Source organism: Pelobates fuscus, chromosome 11, assembly GCF_036172605.1.
Source record: "Pelobates fuscus isolate aPelFus1 chromosome 11, aPelFus1.pri, whole genome shotgun sequence".
NCBI lineage: Eukaryota > Metazoa > Chordata > Amphibia > Anura > Pelobatidae > Pelobates > Pelobates fuscus.
The window spans coordinates 70,700,932-70,716,473 of NC_086327.1; the positions used below are offsets into that span (position 1 = coordinate 70,700,932).

General features: G+C 43.3%; 1 protein-coding gene across 2 annotated transcripts in view; it reads left to right on the top strand.

The window, feature by feature from the left end:
* Positions 1-15,542, top strand: part of LOC134577418 (myosin-10-like) — a 429,924-nt gene that overhangs the window by 302,094 nt on the left and 112,288 nt on the right. For both annotated transcript variants that reach the window (XM_063436146.1, XM_063436145.1), the window contains exons 16-17: positions 1,195-1,309; positions 12,317-12,513. In XM_063436146.1, the coding sequence (XP_063292216.1) occupies positions 1,195-1,309; positions 12,317-12,513 (312 nt within the window). The remainder of the gene's footprint in view (positions 1-1,194; positions 1,310-12,316; positions 12,514-15,542) is intronic.

The following is a 15,542-nucleotide window of genomic DNA, read 5'->3' on the forward strand; positions in this document are numbered from 1 at the left end:
CCCACAACGTTTGGGAACCGCTGGGCTAAGATCATTAGTAAGGAGTAACTTTGCCAGAGGTGGATCAGCTACTGTGCTGAGACTTGCACAGCTTGGGATTGAAGGTAAGTAAAATTAATTTAAATTAATTTAAGTCTCAAGGGGGCGATGTTAATAAAAATAAACAGGAATATACTCTAATATTAGAAATACAGTTTTGTATTTCTAGCACTAGAGTGCTCCATTAAGTTCAGCTACCTCAGCATAGATTAGTATTACCTCGTCTCCCATCTCCATTTTTCAGTATCACCGATGACATATGGTGGCCAGCACAAGGACTGCTCATCTACGGAACAAGAAACAAATATATATCATGCAGTAGCCCTGAGCAGCTCCAAATGACTAATTACATCTGCCCAAATAAGGACAGTCCTACCAGAAAATAAACTGTTAAGAGCTATGTTTTGATTTGTATCACCACTCAGACAATATTTGGTAACAGTTAAACAGTAGATAAAGTAGTTTTGATAAATCAAAGCTAAAATAACTACCAATAGAGTTAATTCCACCCATTCAATATCTTCCAAAATTTTAAATGGACAAAGAGGGACACATACATTTTTCGGTGTGAGTAGGCATGTGGTGATTCATATAAATTACAATTCATGCAACTGAAATGTAATTTAGTTAACATTTTTTTCTAAACACATTCATTGTAGTTTAAATAATCATTATAGCTGTAAAGCTCGAACATACCAACAGTATGGAACACCTATAAAAGAGCAACAATCGGAAAAAAAAAGAGAGAGAAGAAATGTAGTCTAAAAATAGAGACTGTTCCTCCTTAATGGACCACTATAGGCACCCAGACCACTTCAGTTTAATGAAGTGGTCTGGGTGCCAGGTCCATCTAGGTCAGGGGTAGGCAACCTTCGGCTCTACAGATGTTGTGGACTACATCTCCCTTGATGCTTTGCCAGCAATATGGCTGTAAAAGCATTATGGGAGATGTAGTCCAAAACATCTGTAGAGCCGAAGGTTGCCTACCCCTGATCTAGGTTTAACCCTTCTTGCTGTAAACATAGCAGTTTCAGAGAAGATTGTTTTCCTCGCACTATAGTGGTCCTTTAATAGTGACACTTGGGAGGTTCTTGGCAGTTAGTGTTAGTAAGTAAGTCATTACTAAAATGATTTTTTTTCCCTTTACCCTCACAGGTGGATTACAAAGCAGATGAATGGCTGATGAAAAATATGGATCCTTTGAATGATAATGTAGCGACATTGTTACACCAAAGTACAGATAAGTTTACTGCAGAGCTTTGGAAAGATGGTAAGGGCAAAATAAATACATTTGAGGTTTACTTTCATAGTTTGTGTGAGAGTTGCTGGGTTATTTAAATTCCAAAAGTTAGCTATGTTTTAATTTTGCCTATTTGGCCTCAAATGTGAAATTCACTGTGACTAACCCAGTTTGTGGTATAGTAAGGATTTATTTTTTTCAGTATAAAAAATGGAGTGAAGACAAAATAAAGAGGGTGATATTTTTTCCTAAGCAGCAACTAATTTCATTTATTTTGTTGTTGCACATGTTGCACATGTTTCAGTGAATCTATATGCATTCATTGCAAAAAAATCGGACAAGCTAAGAATTAACAGTATAGGTGATCTCTTGCAGCAGGCTCTTGGTGCCCTTAATATGTCAATGAATGCTCGGATGATCTGCCCCTGGGAGCTAAAGTGGTACACTTACCTGCTCTGTTTGTGCTTAAACCAACGGCACCTAAGCCGGACTCGGCCCTGGTGATGCAGACCATCATGCTGTATCTGCTGGCAGAGCTTCAACACAATATTCAGGCTGATGTGATCAATATACGCAAGGATCTACAAGGCCTGATGGGTTGCATGGGGGCTTTGGAGCATGGCTCCAGTAACAATGCCAAGCAAGTCACGCTCCTACAGCAAGCGCTGCAATTGCTGCAGCAACAGCACAATAAATTTGAACAGTGGTTTGTGGCACTGGAGTATAAGGGACATCTCAGAAGACATCCCAGTAGCGGAGCCAACAATTTTACGCTGCACCTTATGGGTGCTGTGTTGTCCCCTAAACAGTCAAAGTGGTGTGTTTCGATGGTCTATTCCAGTTTTCAAGGTCGAAAAAAGCCCCAGCCAAAGTCCCAAGAGAATTTGTTGTTCGTTTTAACAGCAGACAGGATAAGGCAGCGGTCATGAATGTGATCCAAGGTCACTCTCCTTATGTCTTTGAGAACATGTCTATTACCTTTTATGCAGATCTGTCTGGGAGCACTCTGGAGGTCGCTTTAGCCTTTTACATCTCTCCTCCGTACACATGATATCAAGTATCTGTGAGGCATGTCCCATGTACTGCTATTTCTGCATTGAAACTCTGCCTATCCGGTTTAAGATCTTCAGGGGGCAACGGCGCTCCTAGCCTCCTTGGGCCCCCCGCAGTAGTCTCTAGGAAAGGCAGGGACGATTTCAGCCACCATGCCTCCTCACTGTTGGGACCTGGCAAACACAGACCAATTTATTACCCATGGGTCCAGTATAGACACATAGGAAGCTGTCACAACCTGCTGAGACGGGCCTCATATGTTTTATGTTTCAGCTAATTTCACTATTATTTTAGTTTAGAATTTGATGCATCCGCTATCTGATAAAAGCCTGATAAAAGCCTCCTTCTAGGTTAGGGATCCATTAAACAATAGGATCTAACTGGCCATATACCAATGACCCAGTTAATCTTTTTCTTTTCCGAACACACAATCATTTATTTTATTATGATCTTCCATCATACATATATGAAGACCTTCAAACTCTTGGATGGATGGGTGCCTCCATCCTCCACCTCACAGAGTGTTAATGAAGTGGACATGAGCTCTCCCTTAGTACTAATAGTATAATATTGTTTTGTGCGGGTTCCCTTCAGCATACCACATGCTGTTTAATGTTACTTTTGACTATCTTCCACTTTCTTTTAATTTTCCACAGCAATGGCATTCTTTTGACTTCTAGATAATGGGATACCCTCCTTCCAAGTTCAGGGGTAATCTTAATGCATCCATATCGTTGTTCGTCTATTGACAACACATACTTTTTACTCAGCAATAACTCACAACACATATTACCAGACACTCCACTTGGTGCAGAGTTCCCGTTAGAGGCCTCCTCTGTCCAACTGTCAGGATCGGGACAGGGATCCAACACGCAGAGTACAAACAGTAGCCAGATACGTATACCGGACCTTAGAATGGCCGGACAAACGTAAGTAGTACAGTATAGAATGGTCAAAGACAAGCCGAGGTCGAGGGTAACAGAAGACAGGTAAGCGAGAGACAAGCCGAATCAAGGGTAACAGACATAAGCAGAGTAAGGAAAACAAGCCGGGTCAAAACCAAAAGGGATAATAGAATACACAAGCACTGAGTGACTAGAACAAGCTAGAACCACGACAGGGCAATGAGCTAATGAAAGAAGCTCTGTTAAATACCCTGTTCAGAGCAGTAACCACGCCTCCGAGGCGTCCTGATTGGTCCTGCAGCAATTGAGTGACAGGTCGTTCCGGAGGAGTGTCCTGATGACAACTTCCTGCCTAGATGCTGTAAAAGGCAGTCACTCCCTCGCGGCCGGCCTTGCATGACCGGATAGACCGTGGGAAAGGGAGCCATCAGGCCGTCTGGATGGAGGAACAGCTAAGTCTCTACCTCTTTCGGAGGTAGAGACCGCAGGTACCCTGACAGTACCCCCCCTCTCAGATACGCCCACCGGGTGGAATACACCAGGGCGAGAAGGGAATCTAGAGTGAAACGCCCTGCGGAGACGGGGAGCATGCACCTCCTCCTGAGGTACCCAACTTCTCTCCTCAGGACCATAACCCTTCCAATCGACCAGATATTGCAGTTTCCCCCGGGAGATTCGAGAATCAACGATGGAATTGACCTCATACTCCTCCTGACCCTCCACCTGAACTGAGCGGGGAGGGGCGATCGTGGAGGAGAACCTGTTACATATTAATAGTTTTAGCAAGGAAACATGAAATGAATTAGGAATGCGTAAGGCATTAGGCAACGCTAAACGATACGCAACTGGGTTAATTTGAGACAGTACCCTGTAAGGTCCAATATATCGAGGAGCAAACTTCATAGACGGCACTTTTAACCGAATGTTTCTAGTACTTAACCATACTCTATCGCCTGGAACAAACTCCGGTGCTGCCCTTCTACGTTTGTCAGCGTGTCTTTTAACCAGCGTAGAATTGTGCAGAAGGATTTGTCGAGTTTGATCCCACAACTTTCTTAAATTGGCAACATGAACATCCACCGACGGTATCCCTTGAGAAGAAGACTCCGAAGGAAGGATGGAAGGATGAAAGCCATAATTCAAGAACAAAGGGCTAGAATGCATTGAGATTGTTATGTGCAAACTCCGCCCAAGGAATCAAACCGACCCAATCGTCCTGGTGTTCTGAAACGAAACAACGTAAATATTGTTCAACTTTTTGGTTAGTGCGTTCAGCAGCTCCATTGGACTGAGGATGATAGGCAGAGGAGAAATTCAATTTGATGCCTAGTTGGGAGCAGAATGATCTCCAAAAACGGGAAACAAATTGGGAGCCTCTGTCAGAGACAATTTGGGAAGGTATCCCATGCAAACGGAAAATCTCCCTGGCGAATATCTCCGCTAATTCGGGCGAAGATGGGAGTTTAGGTAAGGGAATGAAGTGAGCCATTTTAGTAAATCTGTCTACCACAGTGAGGATGACAGTCTGCTTTTTAGAAATAGGCAAATCAACAATGAAGTCCATTGCCAGGCAGGACCAAGGCTTTTCAGGAACCTCTAAAGGGTGCAGAAATCCGCATGGAAGCGAATGGGGTAGCTTGGTCTTGGTACAAACTTCACATGCCCCGATGAATTCTTTAATATCCTTGCGTAAGTCAGGCCACCAAAAATCTTTAGAGACCAGCGCATAAGTCTTGCGGATGCCAGGATGCCCAGCCACCTTGCTGTTATGGAGACAGCGTAGCACCTCCAGTTGGAGAGCGGCAGGAACGAAGTGTCGATCCCCAGGAGTCTGTTTGGGTGCCAAATGCTGAAACTTCATGATCTCAGAAAGCAATGGAGAGTGAATCCTGAGATTCGTGTTCGCGATGATATTCCCCTTAGGAACTATGGAGGACAGAAGTGGTTCAGTTATAGTGGATGGTTCATATTGACGAGACAAAGCATCGGCTTTAGAGTTCTTAGAACCAGGTCTATACGTAAGAACATAATTAAAGTGAGTGAGGAACAAAGCCCAGCGAGCCTGCCTGGCGGACAAGTGCTTAGCCTCCCCAATATAAGACAAGTTCTTATGATCCGTTAGAATAGTAACAGGGTGTAGTGTCCCTTCCAGTAAATGTCTCCACTCCTTTAAAGCCTTAATGACCGCTAACAGTTCCCTATCCCCGATGTCATATCTGCTCTCAGGCCCAGAAATTTTTTTAGAGAAGAAACCACAAGGGTGTAGCGGTTTATCCACCCCTAACCTTTGAGACAGAACAGCCCCAACTCCTGTCTCAGAAGCATCGACCTCGAGCAAGAAAGGCAGAGTCGTATCAGGATGAACTAGAATGGGAGCTGAGGCAAAAAGTTCCTTGAGAGTCTTAAAAGCAACAAGAGCTTCCTCAGACCAGAACTTAGTATCAGCCCCTTGTTTGGTCATATTGGTAATAGGCGCAATGATAGAGGAGTAACCCTTAATGAAGCGCCTATAGTAGTTGGAAAAACCAATAAACCTTTGGATAGCCTTGAGTCCTTTGGGCAAAGGCCAGTCTAAAATAGATTGGAGTTTACCAGGATCCATTTTAAAACCTTCCCCAGAAATCACGTACCCAAGAAAGTCTACCTGAGACTGATCAAAACTGCACTTCTCCAATTTGCAGTATAGACCATGTTGCAGAAGTTTGTGTAACACCTTTCTGACCTGTCTATGGTGAGTCTCAATCTCCTTAGAGTGTATTAGTATGTCGTCCAGGTAAACAATAACACAATCATGCTGAAACTCCCTAAGTACCTCATTAATCAACTCTTGAAATACTGCAGGAGCATTACATAGTCCAAATGGCATAACAGTGTACTCGTAATGGCCATACCGGGTATTGAATGCCGTCATCCACTCGTGACCTTGCTGGATTCTCACCAAATTGTAAGCCCCTCTGAGATCTAACTTGGTGAAGATTTTGGAGCCCTTAAGACGATCAAATAACTCGGTAATCAGTGGGATAGGATAGGCATTTCTGACAGTTATTTTATTCAAGCCTCAGTAATCGATACACGGTCTTAGCGTACCATCCTTCTTCTTAATGAAAAAGAACCCCGCCCTGGCCGGAGAAGAAGACCTCCTGATGAATCCCTTTTCTAAATTCTCCTGAATATACTCCTCTAGAACCGAGTTTTCCTGAACAGACAAAGGATATACATGGCCCCTCGGAGGCATAGTCCCGGGTAGAAGCTTAATTTTACAGTCAAATGACCAGTGTGGCGGCAAAGAATCGGCATTCTTCTTGTCAAACACTGCCCTTAAGTCTAGGTAAAGGTCTGGTATTTGTCTTTCTGTGGCCTGAGTAGGGTTCTCCTGTATGTTAATATTAGCTAATGGAGAAACCTTGCACAAACACCGATCCTGGCAGCCCTGGCCCCACGAGAGTATCTCCCCTAATTCCCAATCGATAATAGGGTTATGTTCTTTCAACCATGGGTATCCCAGAACTATGGGAACGTAAGGAGACGAAATGAGCAGAAGAGATAAATTCTCCACATGTAGGATACCAACATTTAACTCAATGGGTATGGTCTCACGAAAGATAACAGGGTCTAGTAGTGGTCTACCATCTATGGCCTCAACGGCCAAGGGTGTCTCCCTTAGCTGGGATGGGAAATTGTTTTTGCTAGCAAAGGCTTGGTCGATAAAATTCTCAGCAGCACCAGAATCTATCAAAGCCATAGCCCTTACTACTTCCCCCCCGCAAGTTAAGGAAACTGGTAGCAGAAGCCTGTGATCTTTATAATTAGGAGTAGAGGACAAAATAGAAACACCCAAGGCCTGTCCTCTAGAGAGACTTAGGTGCGAGCGTTTCCCGGGCGGTTAGAACAGTTCGAGAGTAAATGACCCTTAGCTCCACAATACATACACAAACCCTCTCTTCTCCTGTACTGTTTTTCCTCCTCAGAGAGGCGGGTATACCCTATCTGCATAGGTTCAGGAAGCAAAGATACCGTGGAGTCAGGACTTGGAAAAGCGGGAGCTAACCTAAAAGAAGGTCTCCGGTTCCTCTCTCGAGTGTTCTGTCTCTCTCTTAAACGCTCATCTATACGAGAGATGAACAAAATTAAATCCTCTAAATTCTCAGGGAGTTCTCTGGTAGCAACCTCATCAAGGATTACTTCAGATAAGCCATTCAAAAATACATCCATATACGCCTGCTCATTCCACTTGACCTCTGACGCCAGAGACCTGAACTCTAGTGCATAATCCACCAGTGTTTGGTTCTCCTGTCTCAGACGCAACAGTAATCTGGCTGCATTAACCCTTCTACCTGGAGGGTCAAATGTTCTTCTAAAAGCAGCTACAAAGGCGTTATAGTTATAAACTAATGGGTTATCGTTCTCCCATAATGGGTTGGCCCATCTCAGAGCTTTCTCAATAAGTAGGGTGATAATAAATCCTACCTTTGCCCTATCTGTAGGATAAGAGCGAGGTTGCAATTCAAAGTGGATACTAATTTGGTTTAAGAAACCACGACACTTCTCAGGAGACCCACCATAGCGTACTGGGGGGGTAATGCGAGAAGAAGCACCCACTGTGGCTACCTCTAGACCTGAACCGACAGGAGAAACAGGGGTATTACGTATCTCCTCTGGTGGGTTATTGGCACGAGATAATAGAGCCTGTAGCGCAAGCGCCATCTGATCCATTCTGTGATCCATGGCTTCAAACCTAGGATCAGGAGAAGCCAGCTGACTGTTTGTACTTGCAGGATCCATTGGCCCTGTCGTAATGTCAGGATCGGGACAGGGATCCAACACGCAGAGTACAAACAGTAGCCAGATACGTATACCGGACCTTAGAATGGCCGGACTAACGTAAGTAGTACAGTATAGAATGGTCAAAGACAAGCCGAGGTCGAGGGTAACAGAAGACAGGTAAGCGAGTGACAAGCCGAATCAAGGGTAACAAAGATAAGCAGAGTAAGGAAAACAAGCCGGGTCAAAACCAAAAGGGATAATAGAATACACAAGCACTGAGTGACTAGAACAAGCTAGAACCACGACAGGGCAATGAGCTAATGAAAGAAGCTCTGTTAAATACCCTGTTCAGAGCAGTAACCACGCCTCCGAGGCGTCCTGATTGGTCCTGCAGCAATTGAGTGACAGGTCGTTCCGGAGGAGTGTCCTGATGACAACTTCCTGCCTAGATGCTGTAAAAGGCAGTCACTCCCTCGCGGCCGGCCTTGCATGACCGGATAGACCGTGGGAAAGGGAGCCATCAGGCCGTCTGGATGGAGGAACAGCTAAGTCTCTACCTCTTTCGGAGGTAGAGACCGCAGGTACCCTGACACCAACTAATCATACTTGGTGGGGTTTTGAACCACTTTTGATTCAATCTTTTGTATAATAAAATCAACCCATAGCCAGGCTGCAGTATGTTTATGCTACTGATAGTTTATGTGCACTGTACTCCTTGTTGAACGTGCAATTTTTAAAAATTATTGACTACTGTTTTGTATGTCTGTGGATTGATACAAAAATAAAGAATTTAAAAAAAATCTATATATAAAAGATCCACTAGTAGGACTGCAAATGATCTATTTCACCTGGCGAAACTGACAACTTATCTTGTCTAACACTAAATCTACAATTATTAAGTGGAATGAGAGGTCAACCACATGACCGAAGGGTTCTAGCCCTCAAATAAAGACATATAGGAATAAGGTGGAAATGATATAGAAATATTAATAAAACATAACTGACGTAAATGCCTATAATACAGCATGGATTGGCCTTCAGATTTGGTGTGATAATGGTTAAATCCCTAGTCACAACAAGGAGTGCAATGTATTAATGGATACCTGGAGCCCCTTTTGACTGCTGGGGCCATTGTTAGTTGCCACAGATTTTTGGAATTCATCACTGCAAGCAGTTTTTTTTAAAAATATGCATTTAATTGCCTATATAAAGATTGCTGTAGGAACAGGGTTAAATCCCTGCTCACACCACTAACCCCCAGCATCAATTTTAGTGGCCCCAGGCAAACGGATGAGCTCTCAGCTTTATCACTTGACCTTTTCACTTGAGTAGCTGTGTGGGGTGGTCTTCCCCCTGTCTGGCTGCTGCAGGTAGTACTGTTTTTCGCTATATATTTTTTCACTTTATCATTTTTCAATTTTTCTGCCTAAGTTTGCTGCTTATACTTGAAAACCTATGCCACTTCAACACACCATGCAGTTCGTATGATATGCTATTCTTGTACAACTTGCACAGTCACAGACCACTATCTAATAGAAAATCCTAGTTACAATATCAGAATTGATAGTTTGAGTTGAGGTAAGATTTAGGGGCAAGAGAAGGTTAGGGTTAGAGTTAAGGTAAGATTAGAATAGGCATACGGGTTATAGTTAGTGTAAGCATTGGATAAGGGGCATGGTTGGCATATTGTTATTATCGGGGGTTGTTATAAGGTTAGCGTTTACTATAAAAAACTATTTAGATCCTAAATTTATCAATCAGTACTGACATATGAATCTATTTGTAGATATTTCTAAATCGATTCGGAAAATATCTTTAAGCAAATAGTGTGACAGAGTAGGAAAGTCAGTGTTAAGCTCAGTCCATTACTGTGTATATAGCCTACAATGTTATTTCATTTGAAGGAATACTCCAAGCACCATAACCACTACAGCACACTGTACTGGTTATTGTTTCAGTAGTGACCTGGCTCCCCAATGTGTAGTCAGACCATTTTAGAATGGTTTGGGGTCTGTCAGGTGCTGCTCGCTATCTCTCCTCCTCAGTGCTGGGAGCTGGAAGCTCATGTTAGTTGCTTATGTTAAAGGTTTACTCCAACCACCATGACCACTTTATTAACTTGAAGTGGTCATGGTAGTTGGAGCCTGGATGTACAGTTTTTTTCTGTTTGAAACACTGCACATTCAGAGGTTGTTGTTTTTTTCTTGTGTGTGCCAGGGGCTGCCTAATGTCAACTCTGTATATTTTAAATCTGTCGTCAGCATGCACTGCAGGTTGGTAACAAGTGTCTGCAAATGGAAGATTGCTTCCCCCTCCCTCCATCCCACTGTGTGCTTTCTCCTGCCTCCCTAGCTGCTTGTATTTTTTTTCTTTTGTTAATAAAAAAAATCCCACCCTTTCCACCAAAATACCATCCACCCAATCGAAGTAGCATGTGATTTCTCTTCGCAAGGCTCCCTGTGACGTCAGATGGAGGAGGGAAGTCTGCACTGGGAGCTTCACCTAATGCTAGATGTCAGGTAAGTAAAAACTTTAAGTGCTAATAATAACAATGCTCAATAGAGCATTACAAGCTTAAAAAGACAAATTGTGGACAAGTGCTAGAGTAACTCTTTAAGTATCTTAAGTATCATTAGGTGTGTGTCAGTCAACTGTTCACTCTCAGCCAATAGGCTAAGTCCTGCACCGCCAGGTTAAGCTAAGGCCGACAGCTTCCAGTTCATAGTAAGGCGTGGACCTGCACCCAGCGGACTCTAGATACCATGTCAAACTATTGACATGGACACTCTCCCAGCGTTCGTTCAGTGTCTCCTTTTGCAAAGACACTTCCTCCTCTCTCCCAGTCTCGGTTGGATTCCCCTTCTGTTCTCTCTTTATACTCCCTCTCTTGGCAAACTCATTAACACCTTTGGATTCCGCTACCATCTGTATGCCGATGACACCCAGATATATCTCTCCTTCCCTGATCTCTCTCCCATGGACCTACAAAGTGTCACTGCTTGCCTTTCTTCAATCTATGATTGGGTATCCTGCTGCTTTCTGAAACTCAGAGTAACTTATCTCTGCTTATCCATATCTGTCTCTTGCTCTCCTAAAGAACCACACTCCACTCTCACCTAGAGTTCTGCTACCTTTTCCACCTTGTTTGGTGGCTGTCAGAACACTGGTAAGACATCACTTGGAGTATTGTACGCAGTACTGGAGACCGTATTTCCAGAAGGATATTTAGTCAACACAGTAAAGGAGAAGACTATATTTAAAAAAAGAAAAACTACCACAACAAGAGGACATAGTCTTAAATTAGAGGGGCAAAGGTTTAAAAATAATGTAATTAAATATTACTTTACTGAAAGGGTAGTGGATTGCAGGGAATAGCGTTCCAGCTGAAGTGATAGAGGTTAACACAGTGAATGAGTTAAAGCATGCGTGGCATAGGCATAAGGCTGTCCTAAATATAAGATAAGGCCAAGGACTAATGAAAGTATTTAGAAAATTGGGCAGTCTAGATGGGCCAAATGGTTCTAATCTGCCATCACATTCTATATTTCTATGTCATCCTTGCTGCCCTGTTGTGTTTTTGTACCCCACCTCCTCTAGACCGTAAGCTTGTTTGAGCAGGGCCCACATCTAGCTATTGTTCCTGTGTCACTGTGTAATTGTTCCTGTGTCCTGTGTCACTGTGTAATTGTCTCATTTATTGTAAATGTCCACCGCTTTCATAATTGTAATGTAATGTGCTGTAATGTTGTAATGTAATGTGCTGCATTTGTGAATAGTGCGCGATAAATAACTACATAACATTGTTCCATCTGTTTGTATGTTAACTGCTACACAAGTCGTCATTGATTATAGAGCTCCTGAAGAAAGCTAATTTTGCCAAGATTTGGAGTATCTATACAGGATAACTTATACAAATTATGCAAACTTCAAGTTCGTTGTGGCATATGTTTTCATGATGACAGCAAACCCTTTAGAGATGAATCAGAGATAGCATGATTTAAAATTTACATACATAGTTTTTTGCTCCTTTGTAAGACCCCACTTGTACACTTATTACTCAATCATAATGCATTTTGTTCCCATATCATAAATTGTACATAGCTGAATCATGTCTATAGACAGTTATCAGTATATCAGTATATTAGTTTATTAAAGCAAGAATGGAAATGTTATTGAAATTTAATTTTTATTATATTAAATGGTACTTACAATACATTTGTTCGTTCACTTTGGTTAACACAGGAATAAATGTATTGCATCGTCTTGTTAACTTGTACTTTTCTAATGACTTTAAACTTTATTTCTTCACTCTCAGTGGATCGAATTGTTGGATTGGATCAAGTGACTGGAATGTCTGAGATATCATTTGGTGGTTCCGCATACAAGACAAAAAAAGGCATGTTTCGCACAGTGGGACAACTGTACAAAGAGTCACTATCGAAGCTCATGTCTACATTGAGAAACACTAACCCTAACTTTGTCCGCTGTATCATTCCAAACCACGAGAAAAAGGTAAGTAACAATGTATGAGTGTGTGTGTGTATATGTGTGTATATATGTATGTGTGTGTGTGTGTGTATATATATATATATATATATTGATAGGAAAAATAAAGTGCACCCTCTTTTACATATCAGGACATGAGCCCAATTTCAAGGTGGAAAGATAGCATCAATGATCTTAGAGAAGCAATTGTTGATGCACATCAAACTGGGAAGGGTTTTAAGGCCATTTCCAAACAATTTAATGTCCATCATTCTACAGTGAGAAACATTAGTAAAATACTGAACAAGTATGGTTTGTTTGAAAGGGTTGCCAGGAGAAAGCCTCTTCTCTAAAAAGAGCATGGCAGCACTGCTTAGGTTTGCGAAGTTGCCTGTTAACAAACCACTTCTAGAACATTGTCCTTTGGACAGATGAGATCAAAGTGGAGGTGTTTTACCATAAATACAAACACAGCATATCACCACAAACATCTCATACAATCTGTCAAGCACGGTGATAGAGGGGAGATGATTTTGGCTTTTTTTTTTTTGCAGCCACAGGACCTGTGGACTTTTTAGTCATTGAGTTGACTATGAATTCCTCTGTGTACCAAAGTATTCTAGAGTCAAATATGAGGCCATCTGTTTGACAGCTAAAGCAGTGCTGAAATTGAGTAATGCAACAGGACAATGATCCTGAGCACACCAGCAAATCTACAACAGAAAGGCTGAAAAAGAAAATAATTAAGGTATTGCAATGGCCCAGTCAAAGTCCGACCTCAACCTGATTGAAATGCTGTGGCAGCACCTTATGAGAGCTGTGCATAAACAAACGCTAGCAAACCTCAATGATCTGAAGCAACGTTGCAAAGAAGAGTGGGCTGAAATTCCTCTACAACAATGTAAGAGACTGATAGTCATACAGAAACCAATTACTTGTTATTGCTGCTAATAGTGGTTCTACAAGCTATTAAACCATAAGGTGTACTTAGTTTTCCACACATTTTTTTTTTTTTTTTGTAAAGTCACTTTTTATTGTTAGTTATGAACAAAGTAGACAAGCAAACATGGCAGTCAGATGATATAGCAGTGGGACGTGCAGGTCTCCATTCGGGTGACATCAACAGCATACATGTTGGATGCGCAGATCCACATTAATTAGGCATACAGCTGGTTGTAGGGTGAAAGTGGTTGCCTCGCTCTATGTGGTCCGAAAAAACTTATTGGCCAGTTTGCCTATATATAATTGGTGAAGTGTTAGGAAACAACTCAAGTGCATATGAGCAACGGGACGCAAAGGTCCCTTCAACAGTAAGTCGGCGTGACCATAGTAGGTCTATCGTAGTAACAGTATGTAACGTTTCGTTTTTATAATTATTACCTAGTTATTGGCTAAGTATATGTTTTATTTTTCCCTAGTTAGTCAGCGTGGTATACGTGCAACTTGATGTGGCGGTGTCGCCATTTGTGTTTGTCTGTGTCAGTGTGATGTTATGCCTGTGGAGTAGTGTGTCCTCTGGGGTGTCTCCGCCCTTGACTGGGCTCCCCTCACGTCTATGGTTCGCATTAGTCAGCTGCCCTACTCTTCATGAGTCGGTGGGGGGGGCGAATGCCCTGCGTTTGCTTCTGTAAAGCCTATGTTGGGCCCGTTATGTAAGGGCTAGGGTGGGGTCATGGTCTTCCCGAATTTGCTGTTACCCACCCAGCTCCCATTGTCTTGTCAACGTCAGGTAGCTATGTAGCCGTTGGAGCGGTTGTTAGATGAAAGCTTGTCCTGGTGATGTCAGGTGTGTACTCCGCTTTCTAGTGGGGTCCTCAATGTTGTTCCCCTGTGGTTGACCTCGAGATTCGAGGCAAGGTTGTGCGAGTGTGGATGCATGTGTGTATGTACTGCGACGGTTGCATTGAGGATCCCTGGGTGGGGGGTGCAGTGCGTGTGTCTTGGGCTGCGGTAGTCCAGTGGTGATGGACAATGTCGTTACCAATCTCGTTGAGTCCCCGTATGATATGGGCGGTTGCCTCCTGGTTCGGGGGTCGTGGGAGTGTCTTCCTATTTGATGTCTAAAAGTAGACCCCCCTATTCCCGTCCCTAAGGTCGTAGTGTTCCCCGTTTGCCCATTAGTGGGATCCTGTGTGATTTTGTATTCGCTGTAAGTTCGCTCCCCCCTGAGTCCCCAGTTCGCCGCTACCGGTGGGCCGGGGAGGGGTTTCAGGTTGCGACCAGAGGAGCCACGTCCGGCAAGTCCAGGTATCCCATCTCCTCTCTCCTATCCCCCCATCCCCCCTCTAGTTAACGAATGTGTTTTAAGAGCAATAGACGTACCATAGCCCCCACTGCTCTATGTGTTTTTTCTGCCTCCCCAGAAGACTGGCTATTGTGGATTCGGCTCTGTGTATGTATTCGACCTTGAGTCGCCATTGCCCAATTGTCGGCCGGGTCTGTGTTTTCCATAGTAATGGTATCATTGCCTTTGCTGCGTTTAGCAGGTGTCTGAGGATTGATCTTTTGTACGCTGAGAGCGTGTCATTCGTGTGGTGTAGCAGGGCCAGGTCTGCTGTCAGGGCCACGGGTTCTCCCAGTATATTATGTATTTCTGCTTCAATTTCCTTCCAAAATGTTTGAATCTCATCGCAGTCCAACCAGATGTGTTTGATGGTCCCTATTTCATTTTCACATCTCCAGCAAGTGTCCGTTATGTTCGGGTTAATTCGATGTAGGAGAGACGGCGTGCGGTACCAGTGGGACAGCAGCTTATAGTTCATTTCCTGGTAGTTCGTATTCGATATGCTTTTATGTTGGAGCAGCAATATTTGTTCCCATTGACCTTCCGTGTACGTGGCGTCTAAGAGGTCTTCCCACTGCATCTTGAACAGGTCGTTCTTATCCCTTTCGCCCGTCGCCAGTCGCTGGTATATGGTCGAGACGGTGCCATCTGCTTCGGGTGTCAGGAAGCAGAGTTGCTCAAACCAGGTCAGGTCCCTGTGCAGCTTGGTCTTGTTCGAAGATTGTGGTAAAAATGTTTGAGTTGGGCGTAGTGAAATCGGTGCATGAGGGTA